General features: G+C 31.0%; 1 protein-coding gene and 1 non-coding gene across 2 annotated transcripts; one reads left to right on the top strand and one right to left on the bottom strand.

Moving 5' to 3' along the window:
* The first annotated feature begins 5,106 nt into the window (after positions 1-5,106).
* Positions 5,107-7,457, top strand: LOC132629298 (probable leucine-rich repeat receptor-like protein kinase At1g35710). The gene is made up of 2 exons (XM_060344997.1): positions 5,107-5,201; positions 6,129-7,457. The coding sequence occupies exon 2, from the start codon at positions 6,135-6,137 to the stop codon at positions 7,185-7,187; it is 1,053 nt and encodes a 350-aa protein (XP_060200980.1). The 5' UTR covers positions 5,107-5,201; positions 6,129-6,134; the 3' UTR covers positions 7,188-7,457.
* A 458-nt stretch (positions 7,458-7,915) lies between these two features.
* On the bottom strand, positions 7,916-7,998 carry TRNAL-UAA (transfer RNA leucine (anticodon UAA)). Its single transcript has one exon. It is a non-coding gene; the product is annotated as a tRNA-Leu (tRNA).
* Positions 7,999-17,747: the final 9,749 nt, after the last annotated feature.

Below are 17,747 nucleotides of genomic sequence, written 5' to 3'. Positions count from 1 at the left end.
GTTTATCGATGTGAAAAAGAAAATTAGTAAGAATATGAGGGAAAATTAATTTTTGATTCTAGATTTTTTTTCTTTTAAATTCTTTAATATCTTATATGTATACCGACAAGTTGATATCCATCGCAATTAACTAACTATTCATATCTAAACATAAGAACCATTGTTATATATATTGGATTTTTAAAAGCAAAACTAATAAAATATTTTTATTAAATTAATTAAAATATATGTTAATAAGGGGTAAATAGTTACATTATAATTTTTTTATATTATTTATAGATAAAAAGAATTGTTACAAAAAAATCAAAATTAGACAAAAAATCAAAATTAGAAGAATATATGTTATATCATAAATCACCAAATTTTAATTCCGAAATAAAAATATAAAGTAATACATTTTATAAATGTAAAGAAACAATAATCAGAGAATACAAAGGAGAGCAAAATAAGTAAAATATTGACAAAAAAGGAAAATGGGGATAAAAATCACTCTCTTCCTTCACTTTTACTTGTACACGTTAACATATTAAGGGAAAGAAATTTTTCTTCTTATTATTTTACCCTTCACATCAATTACTCATTTTCAAATCATTTTTTAAGGCTATTGAGACTATACACCAATATATATGGATATTATAATAAAATATATACTTCATTTATTAATTCTTAAAGAATATAAAAAGTCAAAAGTGGACAAGTAAAAGTGCACAGAGGGAATAAATATGTATAGAAAAATTAAAATTGAAGTGCATATGTATATACATGAGAAGAGAATAAATATTCAGTATTGTGATGTATGTCCAAGTGGGATAAAAAAGTAGTTGGTTAAAGTGTACAATTTATATAGCTTTTGATACAAATTAGATTGTTATTGTTCGTCCTCTCTTCACGCTTAAAGTATTGACGATGAAGGAAAACGGGGATAAAAGTCACTCCTCCGTTCACTTTTACTTGTCCACGTTAACATATTAAGAGAAAGAAAATTTTTCTTCTTCTTACTAATTTTACCCTTCACATTAGTTACTCATTTTTCAAACCATTTTCCAAGACTATTGAGACTATACACCAATAAATATAAATATTATGGTAAAATATATACTCCCTCCGTCCCATATTACTTGTCCAATTTTTCTTTTGCATGTCCCTTAAGAAATCATAAATAAAAGATGTATTTTACTATCTTACGTCTATATCTCTTCAATAAATACATTCTAATCAAAATTGACTATTTTCAAGAACATTTAATATTAAGGGTAAGATGGAAAATAATTAATTAATTTTATCTTAATTTTGTAAATGAATAAGTAATTTAAATAAATATTTTTAGTAATATGGCCAAGTAATATGAAAAGGAAAGGAACTTAAAAAGTCAAAAGTGAACAAGTAAAAGTGCACAAAGAAAATAAATACGTGTTAAAGAATTAAAATTGAAGTACATACGTGTATATATAAGAAGAGAATAAATATTTAATATTATGATATTTATTCACATGAGATAACAAAATAGTTGATTAAAGTATACAATTTATATAACTTTTGATACAAATTTTCTGAAAAAAGGAAGCCTACACACACGTGTTCAGTGGCTAATTAAATAGGTCCACACACAAAAGCAAAAGCCAAAAAAATGGCCCCACATTAAATAGTACAATTTTAAATCCTATTTGTACAACAAATTATAGCAGTGTTCGTACCCTCTTCACATTTATATAAGTAATAAGTATAAGTAAGTATGATACAAATTTTCTAAAAAAGGAAGCCTACACACGTGTTCAGTGGCTAATTAAATAGGTCCACCCACAAAAGCAAAAGCCAACAAAAATGACCCCACATTATATAGTACAATTGTAAATGCTATTTGTACAACAAATTATAGCAGTGTTCGTACCCTCTTCACATTTATATATAGTAAAAAAGAAAAGTGTGTTTGACATGAAAATAAAATTGAAGTTTTGTGACTGAAAATTACGAAAAAGTTATATTTTATTCTTTCATAAATAACTATTACTTAAATTTTTTATTTTTAATAATATTCATATCAGTTGCACTAATCATGTGCTACTCGAGCGACATACACGTGCTGAAAAAGCAGTTGAAAATATATTGCTCATATCGTTTCTTGTGTTTATGAAGAAATATGATTAGTGAGTATTCATGTAATCAATTTCAATTAGCTGAATACACAAACAACCCTTTAAACTTGTTCAAAAATTTCATTTAGACACCTTAACTAAAGGTGTGACCTATTGAGCACCTAATGTAGGTAATAATGTGTCTATTGGACACATTTTTCTTACATGACACAATGTGTGTTTTTCACCTCTTTTGAGAGAGTGAAAAAATTATATTTTTATGAAGTTACCTTATTTCCCATACATTTACTCAACTCTCCTCTCTCTCCACCTGTCACTCTATTTGGCTTAATTTTCTGATCGAAAAAGTCATTTTAAAATCAAATGACCCAATCTTCAACCACAAAAATAAAATCCAGCCTATAGATTGAATAAACTCGCTAGTCAAACTCAGAGAACACTGAGCCAATAAAATAAATCCAACACCCATTTCAATTCCTAACATAAATCTTGAAACACTCATTTTCCCGGACTCGCCATTGCAATTAGAGAAAATAATAATTCTCAAGATGAATTTTCTCAAAGGTACCCACTAAAAAGGAGGAAACTATTTAAATGGATTTCTTTCTATTGCCGAAAATTCTGAATTTAAAAGCATAGATTTGGTGAGAAAAGCTTTGCCCAATAACTAAATTAGAGACATATTTCATAGATTAAATATCCTGCAATATTTCCGGCTCATTTGGGATCATAATTATTCACAAAAGATTTTTGAGAAAAAGCAATAAATGATATAAAAGAGAATTTCTAAGCAACTGAGCTCATATCTTTTATTAGAAATTTTCTTGCATAAATATTCAAGAAAAGAAATTGTATATATGAGATGACAGACTCTAGAATTTTGTATTATTTATATAGGGGGAGGAGGAGCTGCCTTTAGATTCATTTAATTTGGCTAGATTAACTTTTCCAATGCATCATATAAGAGTGTCATTATTATTCATAAATACATTAATTTAAAATTAATTTTTTTTGATTAACTTATATATGTGTCATTTTTTAATTGGATACTTCACATTTAATGAATATCATTAAAGCTGAAAGTTTTTTTTAAACTGATTGTTTTTGTAAAAAGGTGGAAACTTAATTTTTTTAATTAAAAATCTGTATTTTCTTAAAATATGAAAAACTGAACCTTTTTTAAAAAAATGTGGAAAATCCCTTTTTTTAGAAAATAAATCTTGAAAACTGAGTTTTCTTATTAAAAAATCTGGAAAACTGATTTTTTAAAGTAAAATGTGGAATACTAATTATTTTTTCTATATATGAAAAAAAAATCTAGTTTTCCGGACTTAGTTTAGGTGGGCATTGATGTCTTATCCCATATTCTTTCAAATATAACTATAACTCAAATTTTATTTTTAATAATATTGATATAGTTTTGCACTAATCATGAGCTATTCGATCGACATACACGTGCAACGCACGTGCCAAAAAACTAGTTGTAAATATATTGCTCACGTCATTTTTTGTGTCTATTGGACACATTTTTGCTACATGACACAATGTGCTACTCGATTGACATACACGTGCCGAGAAGCTAGTTGATAACATATTGCTCACGTTGTTCCTCGCTTCCTTGTGTTAATGAAGAAATATGATTAGTGAAGATTCATATACTCAATTTCAATTTGTGTAACAAAACTACTATGGTACACATCAAAAGACGTAACACAAAATATAGATGTAAACTTCTTTTAAGTCATATTCGGCCACCTCTGTTCTCATTTGTCTTCCATCAACTCTTTTCACCATCTTTGCAGTCCAAATATCATTTTCAGTCATCATTTTGTCTTCAATCACTAACCTCAAAGTCATATTTCCCACCCTTTTGATAATGGCAGAGAAAAAACTCCATCTAAAATTCCAGTTAAAAGGTCGAGTAGTTTAAGAAATAGAGTTCCCGAGACCTCAGCTGAGTTTTGTGTGAACAATACTTACTGTTAGCGCTTATTTATTTTATAACGATTTAACAACTATCTTTGTAATTCCAGAATGTTTCAATTTACGCTCCTATGTATTATCTAGATATAAGCTTGAGTCAAGATCCGAGATTGTTATTTATTTAGCGAGTCTTCACTATGTATAAAACTTTACATTTGCCAATTATTTGAATTGGAATTGTGTCATAAAGATGAAAATTTACGGTTTGCATGAGAAGATTTCTTTCTGTTACATTATGATGGTTAATAATATGTAAGCTTACAAAAAGATACTCAAAAAGTTTCATGTACATCGTATTGAACCAAGTCACTTGTTTTTATCTTTCTAAGCATATATATATATCTCTTAATTAAACCAATAATTTAGTAGGTTTGCATTTTTTAGTGAGTTCTAACTTCAAAGTATACTTCATTTTAAATCTAGTAAAGTAACATTATGTTTTGGTTCAAGGTTTCATTCCCTTTTTTCTTTGTGGGGATTACTAGTATTAAATTAGTTCACCAATTTTTTTAATTCCTCTATTAATGATAAAAGTTCATGAGATGAATTTTAACCGAGAAACATAATTTAGTGAGGGTTCTTATAGCCGACCCTAACTTATTTGGGAATTAACTAGGTGTTTTTATTGGTTTTGTATATAAATGAGTATTCCACTGTTTATTTTTTGATCTTGAGTCATCTTCAGCAATCCTAGATTGTTATCCGCTCATCAAGTTTTCACTACGTATAGAACTTCACATTTTGCCAATTAGAACTGCAATTGTGTCATAAAGATGAAACCTTACATCTCTTAAACCAAAGATTTATTCATGATAATCATATAGAGCCTAAAATTAGCGTATAAAGTAATTTAATTAGGACAAAAAAAATAAGGTTGTTATACATGGACGGATATTAAAGATTCAACAAAAATATCTCCCTATTTTAACTGTGGACGATTCATTATCTTAACTTCCTCAACTATTTTTGCACAACCTCAAATTTGCAACAATATGTTAGGCTTTAAATATCGAATGTTAACATTATGTTTATAAACACAAATAGGTATTACCTAAAACTCTTAACACAAACTGTATGTTTCAATCTCAATAGGTATTACCTAAAAATCTTTAACACCGGATATTGGTAAGTTCTCTACTTTCTTCAATCTATTTATTGTTCCTTTATTCATGAATATATGTAGGATATTTCTTCAAACTATTTACTCTTCTTTCATGAATTCATGCTTTTACAAAAAGATTGACCAAGTTCGAAGTAGGGGATGGTTCTTTAAAAATTGACAGAATTGAACCTTATCAAATCAATTTTTAGATTATTTTTTCCCAATAAAATCATAAGTTTCAATATAAAGCTAGAATCATACTGAATAATTAGGATGAATTTGAATTTTTATCATACTCGTTGTTTGCATCAAACTAGTAAATACATGACATGTGTATATTTATCTCTTAAGTGCAAGTAATATCAATTAATCATCCTTTCGCTACACATTATATATGTCTTGACAAATATAGTAGTAAAATAGTCTTAATTAAGAGCACTTATTTAAACAACAACAATTAATTCATATCGCACTTAATTATGTGTAATTAATGTAATTTGATGGTATAAATAATGGACGCGAACATAACCTTTTTTTCCTCAATGCCTAATTGTAGCACGACTGTATGTCCTCTCTGTGTTAAAACGTGTTTTTGTGAGGTCTAAAATCATATTTCCCTGTACATGTATTTGACCAATATTAATTAGCTATTTTCTTTCTTTTCAAGTAAATCACATAGTCTACTATTTTCTCCCCAGCATGTTATGAATTTATTATGAAATAAACAACTGAAGGATACCGCCTACATTATACCGCCTTAGGGTGTGATTCAACTGCTTCACTGAAAAATATAAAGTTAAAATTATTTTTTATACATTTATAGTAAATATTAAGTTTTCTTAACTTTTTTCTGTGTTTCATTCTTTATAATTTGAATTCCCCACCGAAAATCCTTGATCGCCACTTTTTTGACCTTGCGTAATCATCTTTCTCCTCTTCTTTTTATGCAGACCAAAATGGCATCCCATCACTTTATCTATTTTCTAGTAGTGGTCTCTCTAATGGTCACCAATACTAGTGCACATAAGGCATGTCATCCTGATGATCTCAAGGGTCTCATTGACTTCAAATCTTGCATACACACTGATACTTCTGGCAGACTAAACAAATGGAAAGGCCAAGATTGTTGCAATTGGCCAGGCATTTCTTGCAACTCTAAAACTAACAGAGTTGTAGAAATCAATCTCCCTGGTTACTATCTTGATGGTGATGATGAATCTCCAAGATCCGTGTCAAGCACAATGAGTGGCACAATTTCTGCTTCAATTTCACTTCTCACTTCACTTGAAGTCCTTGATCTCAACAAACTAGTTGGATTAACAGGACAAATTCCTCACTCCATTGGGGCTCTCAAGAATCTCAAACAACTTACTTTAGAGACCAATCAAATTTCTGGTGCAATACCAGAGTCATTATGCACAAACTTGACATCTTTGACAATTTTGAGACTTGAAAATAACCACTTGACAGGGGGAATACCAGAAAGTATAGGGAATTTGCAAGCACTGCAGAAGCTTTCTTTGTCAAACAATTCCTTAACTGGCAAAATCCCATTTTCTATTACCAAACTAAAGTCCATTATCAGCATTTTACTAGACCAAAATCAGCTTGTGGGAGAAATACAATTGCCTTTGGTTCCTGGCCAATGGCCTTCAATTCAACATTTGAGTCTTGCAAATAATAGACTCACTGGGGTTATACCTAATTCAATTGGCTACTTGACAACACTTACAACATTCTCAGTATCAAATAATCAACTCACAGGGTCAATTCCTTCAAGTTTGGGAAATCTAAAAGAATTGCAAATATTGAAGATCAATAACAACAGTTTATCTGTTGAGTTATCAAGCTGCATTTGTGGACTTACTGAGCTTAGTGTCCTGCATATTTCTCACAACAAGATCCAAGGACCATTGCCTGGTTGTGTTTCTTCATTTAAGTACCTTCTAGAAAAGGAAGTCGATGTATCATTCAAACGTACAGCCGTTCTTCCCACAGGATGGCACTAACTCTAAGTACAGTGATGGAGCCAGAAATTCTGACAAGGGGATTCAAGAAAATCCAAGAATGGTGTCATGCTTGGGATTTGAACTTGTATTTCTCTTATGTTAAGAGGATTCAAAATTTTATACATGCCTAAAAAAACTTATATCTCTTTCTTGTATTGACTCTAACTTGCCAGAATCACTGGCCAGTATGAGAAAATCTAGTAATATTAGCTTTGACAACATGTACTTTTCTTGAACAACATAATTTAAATTAAAGAGTTGTCCCTCTAATTGCTTCTTTTATTTTTCTTACTTATTTTACAATCTCTTTGCATTAAGACTGTAATTTGGAAATCTTACTGCATGGGAGATATTGCTAGAGGCACCACTGCGTTCATGACTCCTTTGTAGCAAACTGTTAGGAGTATAACTTAAAGATAGATATCTAATGTACTTTCTTTGTTTTATCTTACGTGACACTTTTATATATGGAAAACTCTTTAACTTTAAACTTCTCATGTATTTGTTTTGTTAATATTTTTATGTTCCAGACTACAAGTTGACAACAATCTGCCTCTCATCTTAAATTTCGTCTCAATCAACTACAGCCATATATAAAATGAGATGAAACGAGATTTTTTATTTTTATGTTTATATTTTTTTTCCTATACTAGTGACTACGATCATGCACATAACAAGAATGGTCAATGGCGGGCAAAATAAATAAAAAAAAAATGTTCCATCAAAACTGCTGGCTGTGGGGTTCGAACCCACGCGCACTTCTGTGCAGAAGATCTTAAGTCTTCCCCCTTAACCACTCGGGCAAACCAGCTTCAGTGTTGACCTGGGTCTTTCCTTTTATACAAATCGGATTGTAGATAGTTTCTTTTGGACAAATTTAAAGTGTTTCTTCAGAAAAAAAAATCAATTTGAGAAAATGCTACTTATTTGACTAGATGTTTACAAAGAAACCATTTCTTGAAATATAAGAGAGGTTTTTGTGACAAATTTTTGGAGAAGCTTGCGAGCAGTGTTTAAAAAGGCAGGGGCGTAAGGCGGGGCGTTTTACATATGCCTCGATGAGGCGTAAGCCCCGAGGCACGGGGCGTAAGCCCCATGGGTATTTAATTTTTTGTATTTCATAAAATAATATAATTATAATAAATATTTTAAAATAGGTAATATTACATAAAAATAAAAAGAAAAGTATATATATATATATATATATATATATATATATAACCTTACAAGTATAAACAATACAATGAAATAAAAGCTATTATGAAATGCAAATCAACTCTAACATCTTAACTTTCAAACAATGAAAAAATCACAATTTGTTAAAACAATATTACTATCATACTATTCATTGTATCTCCCTATAAATAACTTTATCAGTATTATAATTGAAACGTAACTCCTTCATGAATAAAAATAAAATTACTTTCAAATAGAGAAATAATAAAATATGATAATTTTGATACATAGGACAAAAGACCAATGACAAGTGAAAATTCACAATTCGGTTATGTATTCTTAAAAAAAATATTAAGTGATATTCACCCTCACGATGTTCTCATATAGTAAATATGCAATACTACGACTTGTTATTTGGGTGATACCCAATTTCCTTATTTCGGTAAATGAAAAATTATTAAGTATCAATCATTTGTTAAAGAATTATGAGGGTCAACGGTTTTAATTAAGGAATTTAACATATAATTGTGTAAGAACTGTTAGGCGAGCCCCGAGAGTTGGGCGTTGGGCGTGTTTAGGGCGTACAATCGGGCGCTTAGGGCGTAAGCCTCGCAGGAATTAAGCCCCGCACGTGAGCCCTGGGGCATTTTGCTAGTGCCCCGCCCCGGGGCGAGCCCCGAGGCGAGCCCCGAGGCGAGTCCTAGAACTGCCTTTTAAAACACTGCTTGCGAGCACCTTATAAACTATGAGTATTGTCACACCCCTTTTCGCGCCCCGAAGGACACCCGGTATTATTTATTAAAGGGTTTTTCCAATTGAAGTGAAGTTTTGAGAAGAAATTATTTATTTATTCAGAGTCGCCACTTGAAATTAAGTTTTGGCGTTCCAAGTCACCTTATGAATCCTAATCAAAAGGAAATGGCTCTATTTATTATTGGTCCGTAAAAACAAAAGACCGGGTAAGGAATTCTGTTGACCCGGGAGAAGGTATTAGGTATTCCCTGAGTCCCGTGGTTCTATTATGGTCGCTTTTATCGACTTATACTTGGCTAAAATTAAATCTTGGATGAAATATGTTTATTTTAATCGCTTAATTACCTAAAATTAGTTTTTAAAAAATGAGACTTACTATATTTTTGGCTTAGGAGCGTAACCACCCACAAAGCCTATTATTTACAAGAATCGACCAAGGAGTGTATCCAAACACATGGTCAAACTCGAATTATTTATAAAGTCAAGGAGCGTAACCACCCACGTGACTCTTTTGAGTTATTAATTAATGTTTAACCAAGGTCCGCAACCGAACATATGGTCAACATTTAAACGCACCTAAGAAATCTATCGTTAAAATGATTATTTGTCTGTTAAATCTGAGACGCTTTATTTTGGTTAATTTTCACTATTTTGACAACGGGTTTTGAATAAATTTGCAGTCCATCTCGCTCCCTTACAATTGGTTTTACCACTCTTTTCTTTTATACTTGACAACGAGATTTGAAATAATTCGCATCTCATCTCGCTCGTCTCACCCTAGTAATTAATTAACCGGGTCTTAAAAGTAATTCAAGCCCAAAAAATACTCAGCCCAATTATTCTAAAGCGGACCAATGAAACGATTGGAAAATATATTCAAACATTCTAATTCAAAACAACTACAAAGAATTAAAGTATCGAATGAACCGAATAAATATAAATATCCCCTATTTTCAGAAAGTATCAACACTTGAATGAATTGAACAAGACGTAATGTTAAAACTTCAACTGCTACTACATGTTATAAGCTGAAAATTCACAAACATTTTCATGGAAACAAACCAAATGCATGGCCAAACATTCACGAACCCATTATTTACGGTGAACGAAACATTTGTCTCTAAACCCAAATATATTACGTCAAATCTAAAGCACCCCACGACCCAAAAATCTAATTTAACTCAAAACAAAATATTTTCCATGCTTTGAGAATCAGAACTCATCACCCAAAACGAACCTTTGTATTTTAAACATTAACTCTAGTCATGCAAAGAATTTAATTAATTAACGAGAAACAATATTAAGCACAATGAAAATTCAAGGCATAAGATAGTAAACAAAAGGGCAACATATACAGCAACATTTAAACAGTAACTAAAAGAAAGAATAGACCTTCATTTGTACAACAAAAATAAAGTCTTTATTGTATTGAATGAACCTTCCGCTAAATAAACAGCTACATCAACTCCGACCAGCAGAACTTTGACGTAAAATGGAACCGTAGAGGAAACCTTGGACCATAGACGACAACCTCAAACGACCTCTCACCCTTCGAGCTTGACCTCAAATAGACTCTGGCCATGGGTGTTTGAATGTGTTGGTTTTTATGGTGAAAGGGGTGGTTCCGAGCTTCGTTTTTCATGGCTGTTTCGTTGAGGTTGGTGGCTGGTTTTTGTGGTTGTCCACAGTAATTTTCATGGCTAAAATGGCTGAATGAATCATGAATGTCAAGGGGTACAAAAATGGTGAAAAAAGAAAAAGGAAAGCCTAACATGTGTATCTTTGAGGCTATCTTTTTTTTTTTTTTTTTTTTTTTTCCTTTTAATTCATTCAGAGATATATGGCGGCTGATTCTTGAATATCAGCTCTAGATGCTCGTTTTGTTTGGTGGGTTACGGCTGAATTGTGTGTGTGATGGATAATATGAGTAGTCTATATATATATATATATATATATGTATGGCGTGGTGTGGGATTTTGGGAAAAAGAATTCTATGTGGAAATGTGATCATGTGTGCTAGTGTAGGGTACGAAAGAAAAAAGTATTCTATGTAGAAATGTTATCATGTGTGCTGGTGTAGGATACGAAGGAAAAAAGTATCCCATGTAGAAATGTTATCATGTGTGCGGTGTAGGGTATGAAGGAAAAAAGATAACCTATGTGGAAATGTTATCATGTATGCTAGTGTAGGGTATGAAGAAAAAAAATATCTTGTGTGGAAATGTTATCATGTGTGCTAGTGTAGGGTATGAAGGAAAAAAGTATCCTATGTGGAAATGTGATCATGTGTGCTAGTGTAGGGTACGAAAGAAAAAGGTATCCTATGTGGAAATGTTATCATGTGTGCATGTGTACAAAAGTGGATTCTGAGAAGAAAGTTTAAGAGAAAAAATGTGCACTAGTGCGTACAAGGAAAAAAAATGAGGAGCAATTTTTATCTTTTCTTTCGATTGAATAAAAATACCACGATGAATATATCAATCAACGGCTTCTAAATCAAATATAAGGGAAGTTAAATAACTAGACTAAGAAATAATTCAAAAGTAATTAATTAAAGAAAAAATAGACCTTTTTTTTTTTAGTATAATTTTCCTTCCTTTAAAACACAAAACTTGCAGTCTAAAATAGTAAATATTTTTTGACTCCTTTTCCTTGATTTTCGTTTCCGTAAATAAATCTACTAAATAAAATAGAATAATGACACATCAAAATTAAAATTTTAAAAAAAAATTGGAAGCTAGAAGGTGAAACACACTAGAGAGGGTCAAAAATCCCGTGTCTACGGGTATTATTTCATGATCATGATTTATTTTACTCTCAGACTTAATTTTTTGAACAATACTATAATATATCAAATTATTAATGTTGGTTAACTAGTAAAAAGAATTGTAAATATTTATAAGTCAAGGGATCATATGGTTAGCAAACAAGTAATTATATCGAAACCATGATATGAGTATTAAATAATAGCGAGATAAGTTAGCAGATCGTTTAGGCAGATGTTTGGGTTCATTTGATTAAAAGTGGCATATACAAGATACAATATAAAATTTGTATTTGGCTAAATAAGAGATAAACTTTTATTTTCCATTTTGACCTTGACCTTCTTAGATGACTTTTGAAAGAAGAATTATATAGAAATTAATACATTATTATGGTTATTCACTTATTTGGTTGTTTTATCACGGGATTAGCTATATCAAGAATCCCACATTAGATGAGGTATAAAAATAATATCAAATTTGTGATATAACTAATTTCGGAATTACTTATATCGATATAGTTTATCTTGAATGTTGATAGCATTTGATTCACGCGGCTCTGAATGTGAATGGTTAATCCGTCTGATAGAAATACGTACTAACGCCTGATAACGTCCAAATTCACTCCTCAAAGAGAAAGTGTATATAGTAGTCGCAATAATTTATCCAACTATGAGTCGGGGTCGAATTCACAGGGAACAATATAAAGGCGATTTAAACAAGTAAGGAATTATCACCAACTAAGCTAAGTCAAACACTTTTTCAATATTTGATTTTTGGTTTAACATCTAACAATGATTAAAACTAACTAGAAAGTGGGTAAAATGATCAATGGCCACAAGTATGGATACAAAGGAAGTTACGCTCAAGTAACAATCCATGTATTTCACGATTTTACAACTAAGAGTGAGTTTATGCTAATTAGATAATGATCTCTAAAATCTCATTAAAAGTCTCTTGACCAAATCAATGAATTTCACTTTAAGCTTTCTCAAGCCTTAGAGTGTGATATTAAGCACAATCAATATAATCTCAAGTAACTTTCTTATTTCTCGTTAATTAATCTTTTCCAACCTCAATCTCCTCTCTCGAGCTCAAATCGAAGTAAATGGCCGGGTCTTAGGGTTAGCTAATCCCTTAAGAAACATTAAAGAACAAAATTAATTAAAGCAACAAAGACTCACTTCAATAGAAATAAAAATCATTCAATACATAAGCATAACAAGATATTTTATTCAACTTTGCAAATGAATATTTTCATAAACAATATTAAAGTGATGGAATAAAATTCTACACACTTGGATATACAATATAAAGCAAGAAATTGAAAAAAGGGTTAAGAAATTTATCATTAAAGTGCTTCAATCTTCTCCTCCAATGATGTGGTTGATGAACCCTAGCTTCCAACTCTTGTAAAAATGGCCAAAGATGAAAAATAATGCCTTTAAGTCTTGCTTTTGTAGTCCCAAAATTTTCCCAGTCAAAATTAGACCAAAACAGCCCCTGATTTTCATTTTTTGCAAATCTGACCCGTTTTGCAAAACTGTCTAGTTTTTGTCATTTCTTTAATTTGACCTCTTTTTTACTTTTTTTTTCCACTTGGTTTCTTCCAAAGCTCTTCTCAATCATATGAACCTATACAATGGAAGTAAACGACATTAAATGCATTATTTTCTCAATCAAAATATAGCAACAATCTAAGATTAAAGAAAAAATAAGTTGGTAAAATATCAACTTATCAACGCCTCTATTTATTTGACATGTCACTATTGCTTTTAATAAGAACTTTGATTCTATATGAACTAATATAATACAAACTTATAAACTCAACAATTTTGTAAATTATTTTAAAAAACAAGAAAGAAATTAACTGTTAATACCAAACATATATTAATTAATGCATGAATATCAAGCCATAAAAAATGACTCACACTAACATTAGTCCAGCATAGCAAAACAACACATGTTCTGGGGATTCTGTTTTGGTCACAAACACAACATTGTATCATCAGGAAAACAAAAGTCTTGGCTAACTACTTTTAACAGGCTGAGAAGTAACAATTCATTTCCTAAAAAAACATTTACTATATTGTTTTATTGATCACAAAAAGATGACTATAAGAATTAGAAAAAAGGGACTACTAGCAGGACATATATTTTCTACCGATCAACAAGATATTGATAAACTTCTTTTCACTTCAAAGATCAGTGTTACGTCTGTTTCATAATTTGAAAATTTAGTTTAAATTTGAAAAAAAATATTTATTTGAGCTATTCTTTTTACAAATAATAATAATAATAATAAAGTTGAAAATTTCGCAAACTCTGGTTTTCAATTTAATAAAAACTAAAGAACTAAGTTTGCGCACTCTAAAACCAACACAGTTGATCATCATATCTGACTTAATACTCCCTCAATTTCAACAAGCACGATTTTTTTTATTAATACGTTTAAAAAAGATCGACACATATTTAAATTCGAAAACAATTCAATATTAACTTCCAATTCTTATTTTAGGCTTGATGAAAAGGTTTTATAACACAAATCTTATGATACTTTTAACTTCATCTTTCAAAAATTTTATAACCAAATAAATGTTATGTCAAATCTAAAAGTAGAAGTTTCAAAAGTCTTCTAAATTCCAATATTATCGAGATTCAAATGGAAATGAAGTCCATTACTGAAATAAATGATAGATCTGATCTGGTTTGTTAGGAGAAAGGAAGCTTTCAGATCATCTTTACTAGTGATGACTACATTCTTGTATCAACAAATTCTTTTGTACAAATTTCAGTAAATTTCCACTATTTTTCTTTAAATGTTTCGTGCCAATTTTTTTTTTTTTTGGTAAAGTGAAAATAGTAAAAAGTTCTAAGATCATTTATAAGCTACACTACTTAATTGCTAGGAGCAAAAATTCCATTTCCTTGATTGCCTTATCCTGTACAAGCAAATCCTCCACATGTCTATGACTTTCATTTGCAAAAAAGTCCGCACACTTATTTGCCTCTCTTCAAATGTGGATAATAGTTTGTTAACGTCCAAGTAATATCTGCAATCTTCAAAGCAAATTCTTACTTACCTCGTTCATTTTTGCTTGTCCTATATTCCGTGGCGGATTCACAATTTTTCAAAGTTAATTTTGAACTCCTAAACCACTGAACCAACTTCCACTCTTGTGTTCATGATATTCAAAATTTATATGCAGACATACAAAATATATTATATATGCAGTGTAATTTCTTCACGGAGGATGCTCGGATGAACATTCTCCCTGAGCCCTAGATCCGCCGTACCTATATTGCCTTGACATACCTCTTAAGGAGCCATAAATAAAATGTCAATTTTACTATATCACTACCTATTATTACTGCGTCATCTAATGGTTGAGATCAATTGAATATACGTTACGTCATCTAATGGTTGAGATCAATTGAACATATTTTAAACGTTATACAGTCAATGGCGGAGCCAGGAATTTGGCTAAGGGTGTTCAAATTTTTACAGTAAATATTTTTTTTTCAATAACTAGGTGCATCAAATCAATATAAATAATATTTATCTTTGTCATTTCCTTCGCAATTTGTCCTTAGAACATTATCCAAGCACTGAAATTTGAAATGAATTTTTGAATTTTCACTAAAAGTTTTAGTTAGAGCAAAGACAATCACTCAAGGAGTCTAGTATAGAAAATTAGCAGGCGCCGGTAAAAACAAAAGGTTGGAAGGTTAAAAAAAAAGAGATAATAAAAAAAAAACAAAAAAGAACGAACCAGGCATCCGACAAGGTTTTAAACATAAAAAAGATAATAAAAAAAAACCAGAAAAGAACGAGCCAGGCATTCGACAAGATTTTAAACAAACTTATTGAGTAATTAAAAATCAAATCAAACATACTTTATTTTTAATTAACTAGTAGACTTATTTGGCTTTATGCTATGTGAAAAACATCAATAAACCTAAAATAATATATTTGTAAATTCAATCGAGCACTTTCAGGTATCGCAAAGAAAAATATTTTTACTAGATTTAAAGTTTATATAAACTGTTATTTCATTATCAAATTTTTTCATAAGGAAAAAATTAAACATGTATGAGTGAAATCTTCCCAATTTAAAATTTTGATTAAGACAAACATTACTTAAAGCAATGGAAAAAAAAAAAAAAGAGGAGAGATTGGGCCTATGGAAACTTAAATTTGCCTTCGGTTGAATTTTTTTTGCGCTGATTGCCCTTCTTTTGGGGTGGTCTTTAAATTTTCCCCCCATATTTGTGGTCTTTAAATTATGCCCCTCATATTGCTAGTCTTTAATTTTTGCCCTTCGCGTTGCAACCCTGAGCGTTCACACAGAAATCGTGAGGTTCTGGGTTTGAACCCCGCTAAAACATAAATTAAAAAAAAATTGCAAGGCAAGGTTTGAGTCGTGTGTATGTCAGATCTGGCATACACTTGTTAAGGAATTACCAAAGCTATGCCGGACCCGGCATACTCATGCCTTATGGGCAGACTTGGCATAAGTATGCCGGGTCAGGCATAACTTTGGTAATTCTTTAACAAGTGTATGCCAATGGAGGTATAGCGAAATTTAAACTCTGCCTTGCGATTTTTTTTTTTTAATTTTTGACTGAGTGGGGGTTCGAACCTGGAACCCATGGGTTTTAGCCGAAGGGCAAAATTTAAAGATTTCAAATATGAGGGACAAAATTTAAAGACCACCCCCCAAAAAGGGCAATTCGCCTTTGGTTAGCAAAAGTCGAAGGGCTATTCCAAAGAAAGGACCGAGACTGATAATGAAAACCCTTAACCACTAAGCCGCAACACACCATTGTTCCAAGGGTGTTCATTGTTAGTGGCGGAGCCACACTATGCCGAGGGTGTTCATCCGAACCCCTTCGGCGGAAAATAATACTGTTTCTATAAGGTAAAAATTATTTTTTATGTATATAGTAGATGTTGAACCCCCTTAGGCTTCTTCGTATGTTTACTTTTTTATATTTTGAACCCCCTGGACGGAAATCCTGGCTCCGTCACTGTTCATTGTATTGTATGATATATAATCGCAAAGCACAGAATTTCACCTATGTACCCGGTATAATTTTTCGACGAAGAGAGTAGCTCTGCCCCTGTATGCAGCCACTAACAATTTCTTTAAGTTTTCAACGCAATAATTAATAATATGAGTAAAACATATAAATTATTAAATTATTTCTTGATTTTTCAAATTGAACAAGTAAAAGTTGACATTATTATGTTAAAAATGGACTGAGAGAGAATTATTATTATTATTATATTATGTTATTAAAGGAAACCGAAAATACCACGTTATACGTCACTCCGATCTGAAAGGCTGAAACTCGAAAAGCTTACAACTGTCGAAACAGTTACAGCCGACGAAAATGGCGAAATTTTCTTTGTTCGAAACGTCGTCGTTCAACTAGAAGCATGTGTTACACACTTCCGTAGACCCCACGCGCAGAATCAGACTTTAACTTTTAATTTTTTCCACACGGATTAAAATAAAGATAATATCCTGTCGCGCAAACGACGGAATAAAAATAATAATAATAAAAAAAGATGAAGAAGTTTCAACGAAGTCAATTCTTCGAGGTTTCTTCTTCAACAACTTCATTCAACTACTAATACAAATTAAATTCAACAAAATATAACTGAATGAAAGAGACAAAAAATAAAGAATTTATCACGGCCGACTATTATATTATTCTCTGGTCCTGTGAGATCTTGTAGAAATTTCTATTAGTGAAAAATCTGAAACGTCGTTGTTATTACTCCTTCCGTCTTAAAATTATTTACTTGGTTACTAAAAAAAAATTTATCTCAAATTATTTGTCTTTTTAGAAGTCAGGCATA

The sequence above is a fragment of the Lycium barbarum genome, chromosome 2, assembly GCF_019175385.1.
Source record: "Lycium barbarum isolate Lr01 chromosome 2, ASM1917538v2, whole genome shotgun sequence".
Taxonomy (NCBI): domain Eukaryota; kingdom Viridiplantae; phylum Streptophyta; class Magnoliopsida; order Solanales; family Solanaceae; genus Lycium; species Lycium barbarum.
The sequence above is the reverse complement of the archived record's forward strand: the minus strand, read 5'-3'. Positions and strand labels throughout refer to the sequence as shown.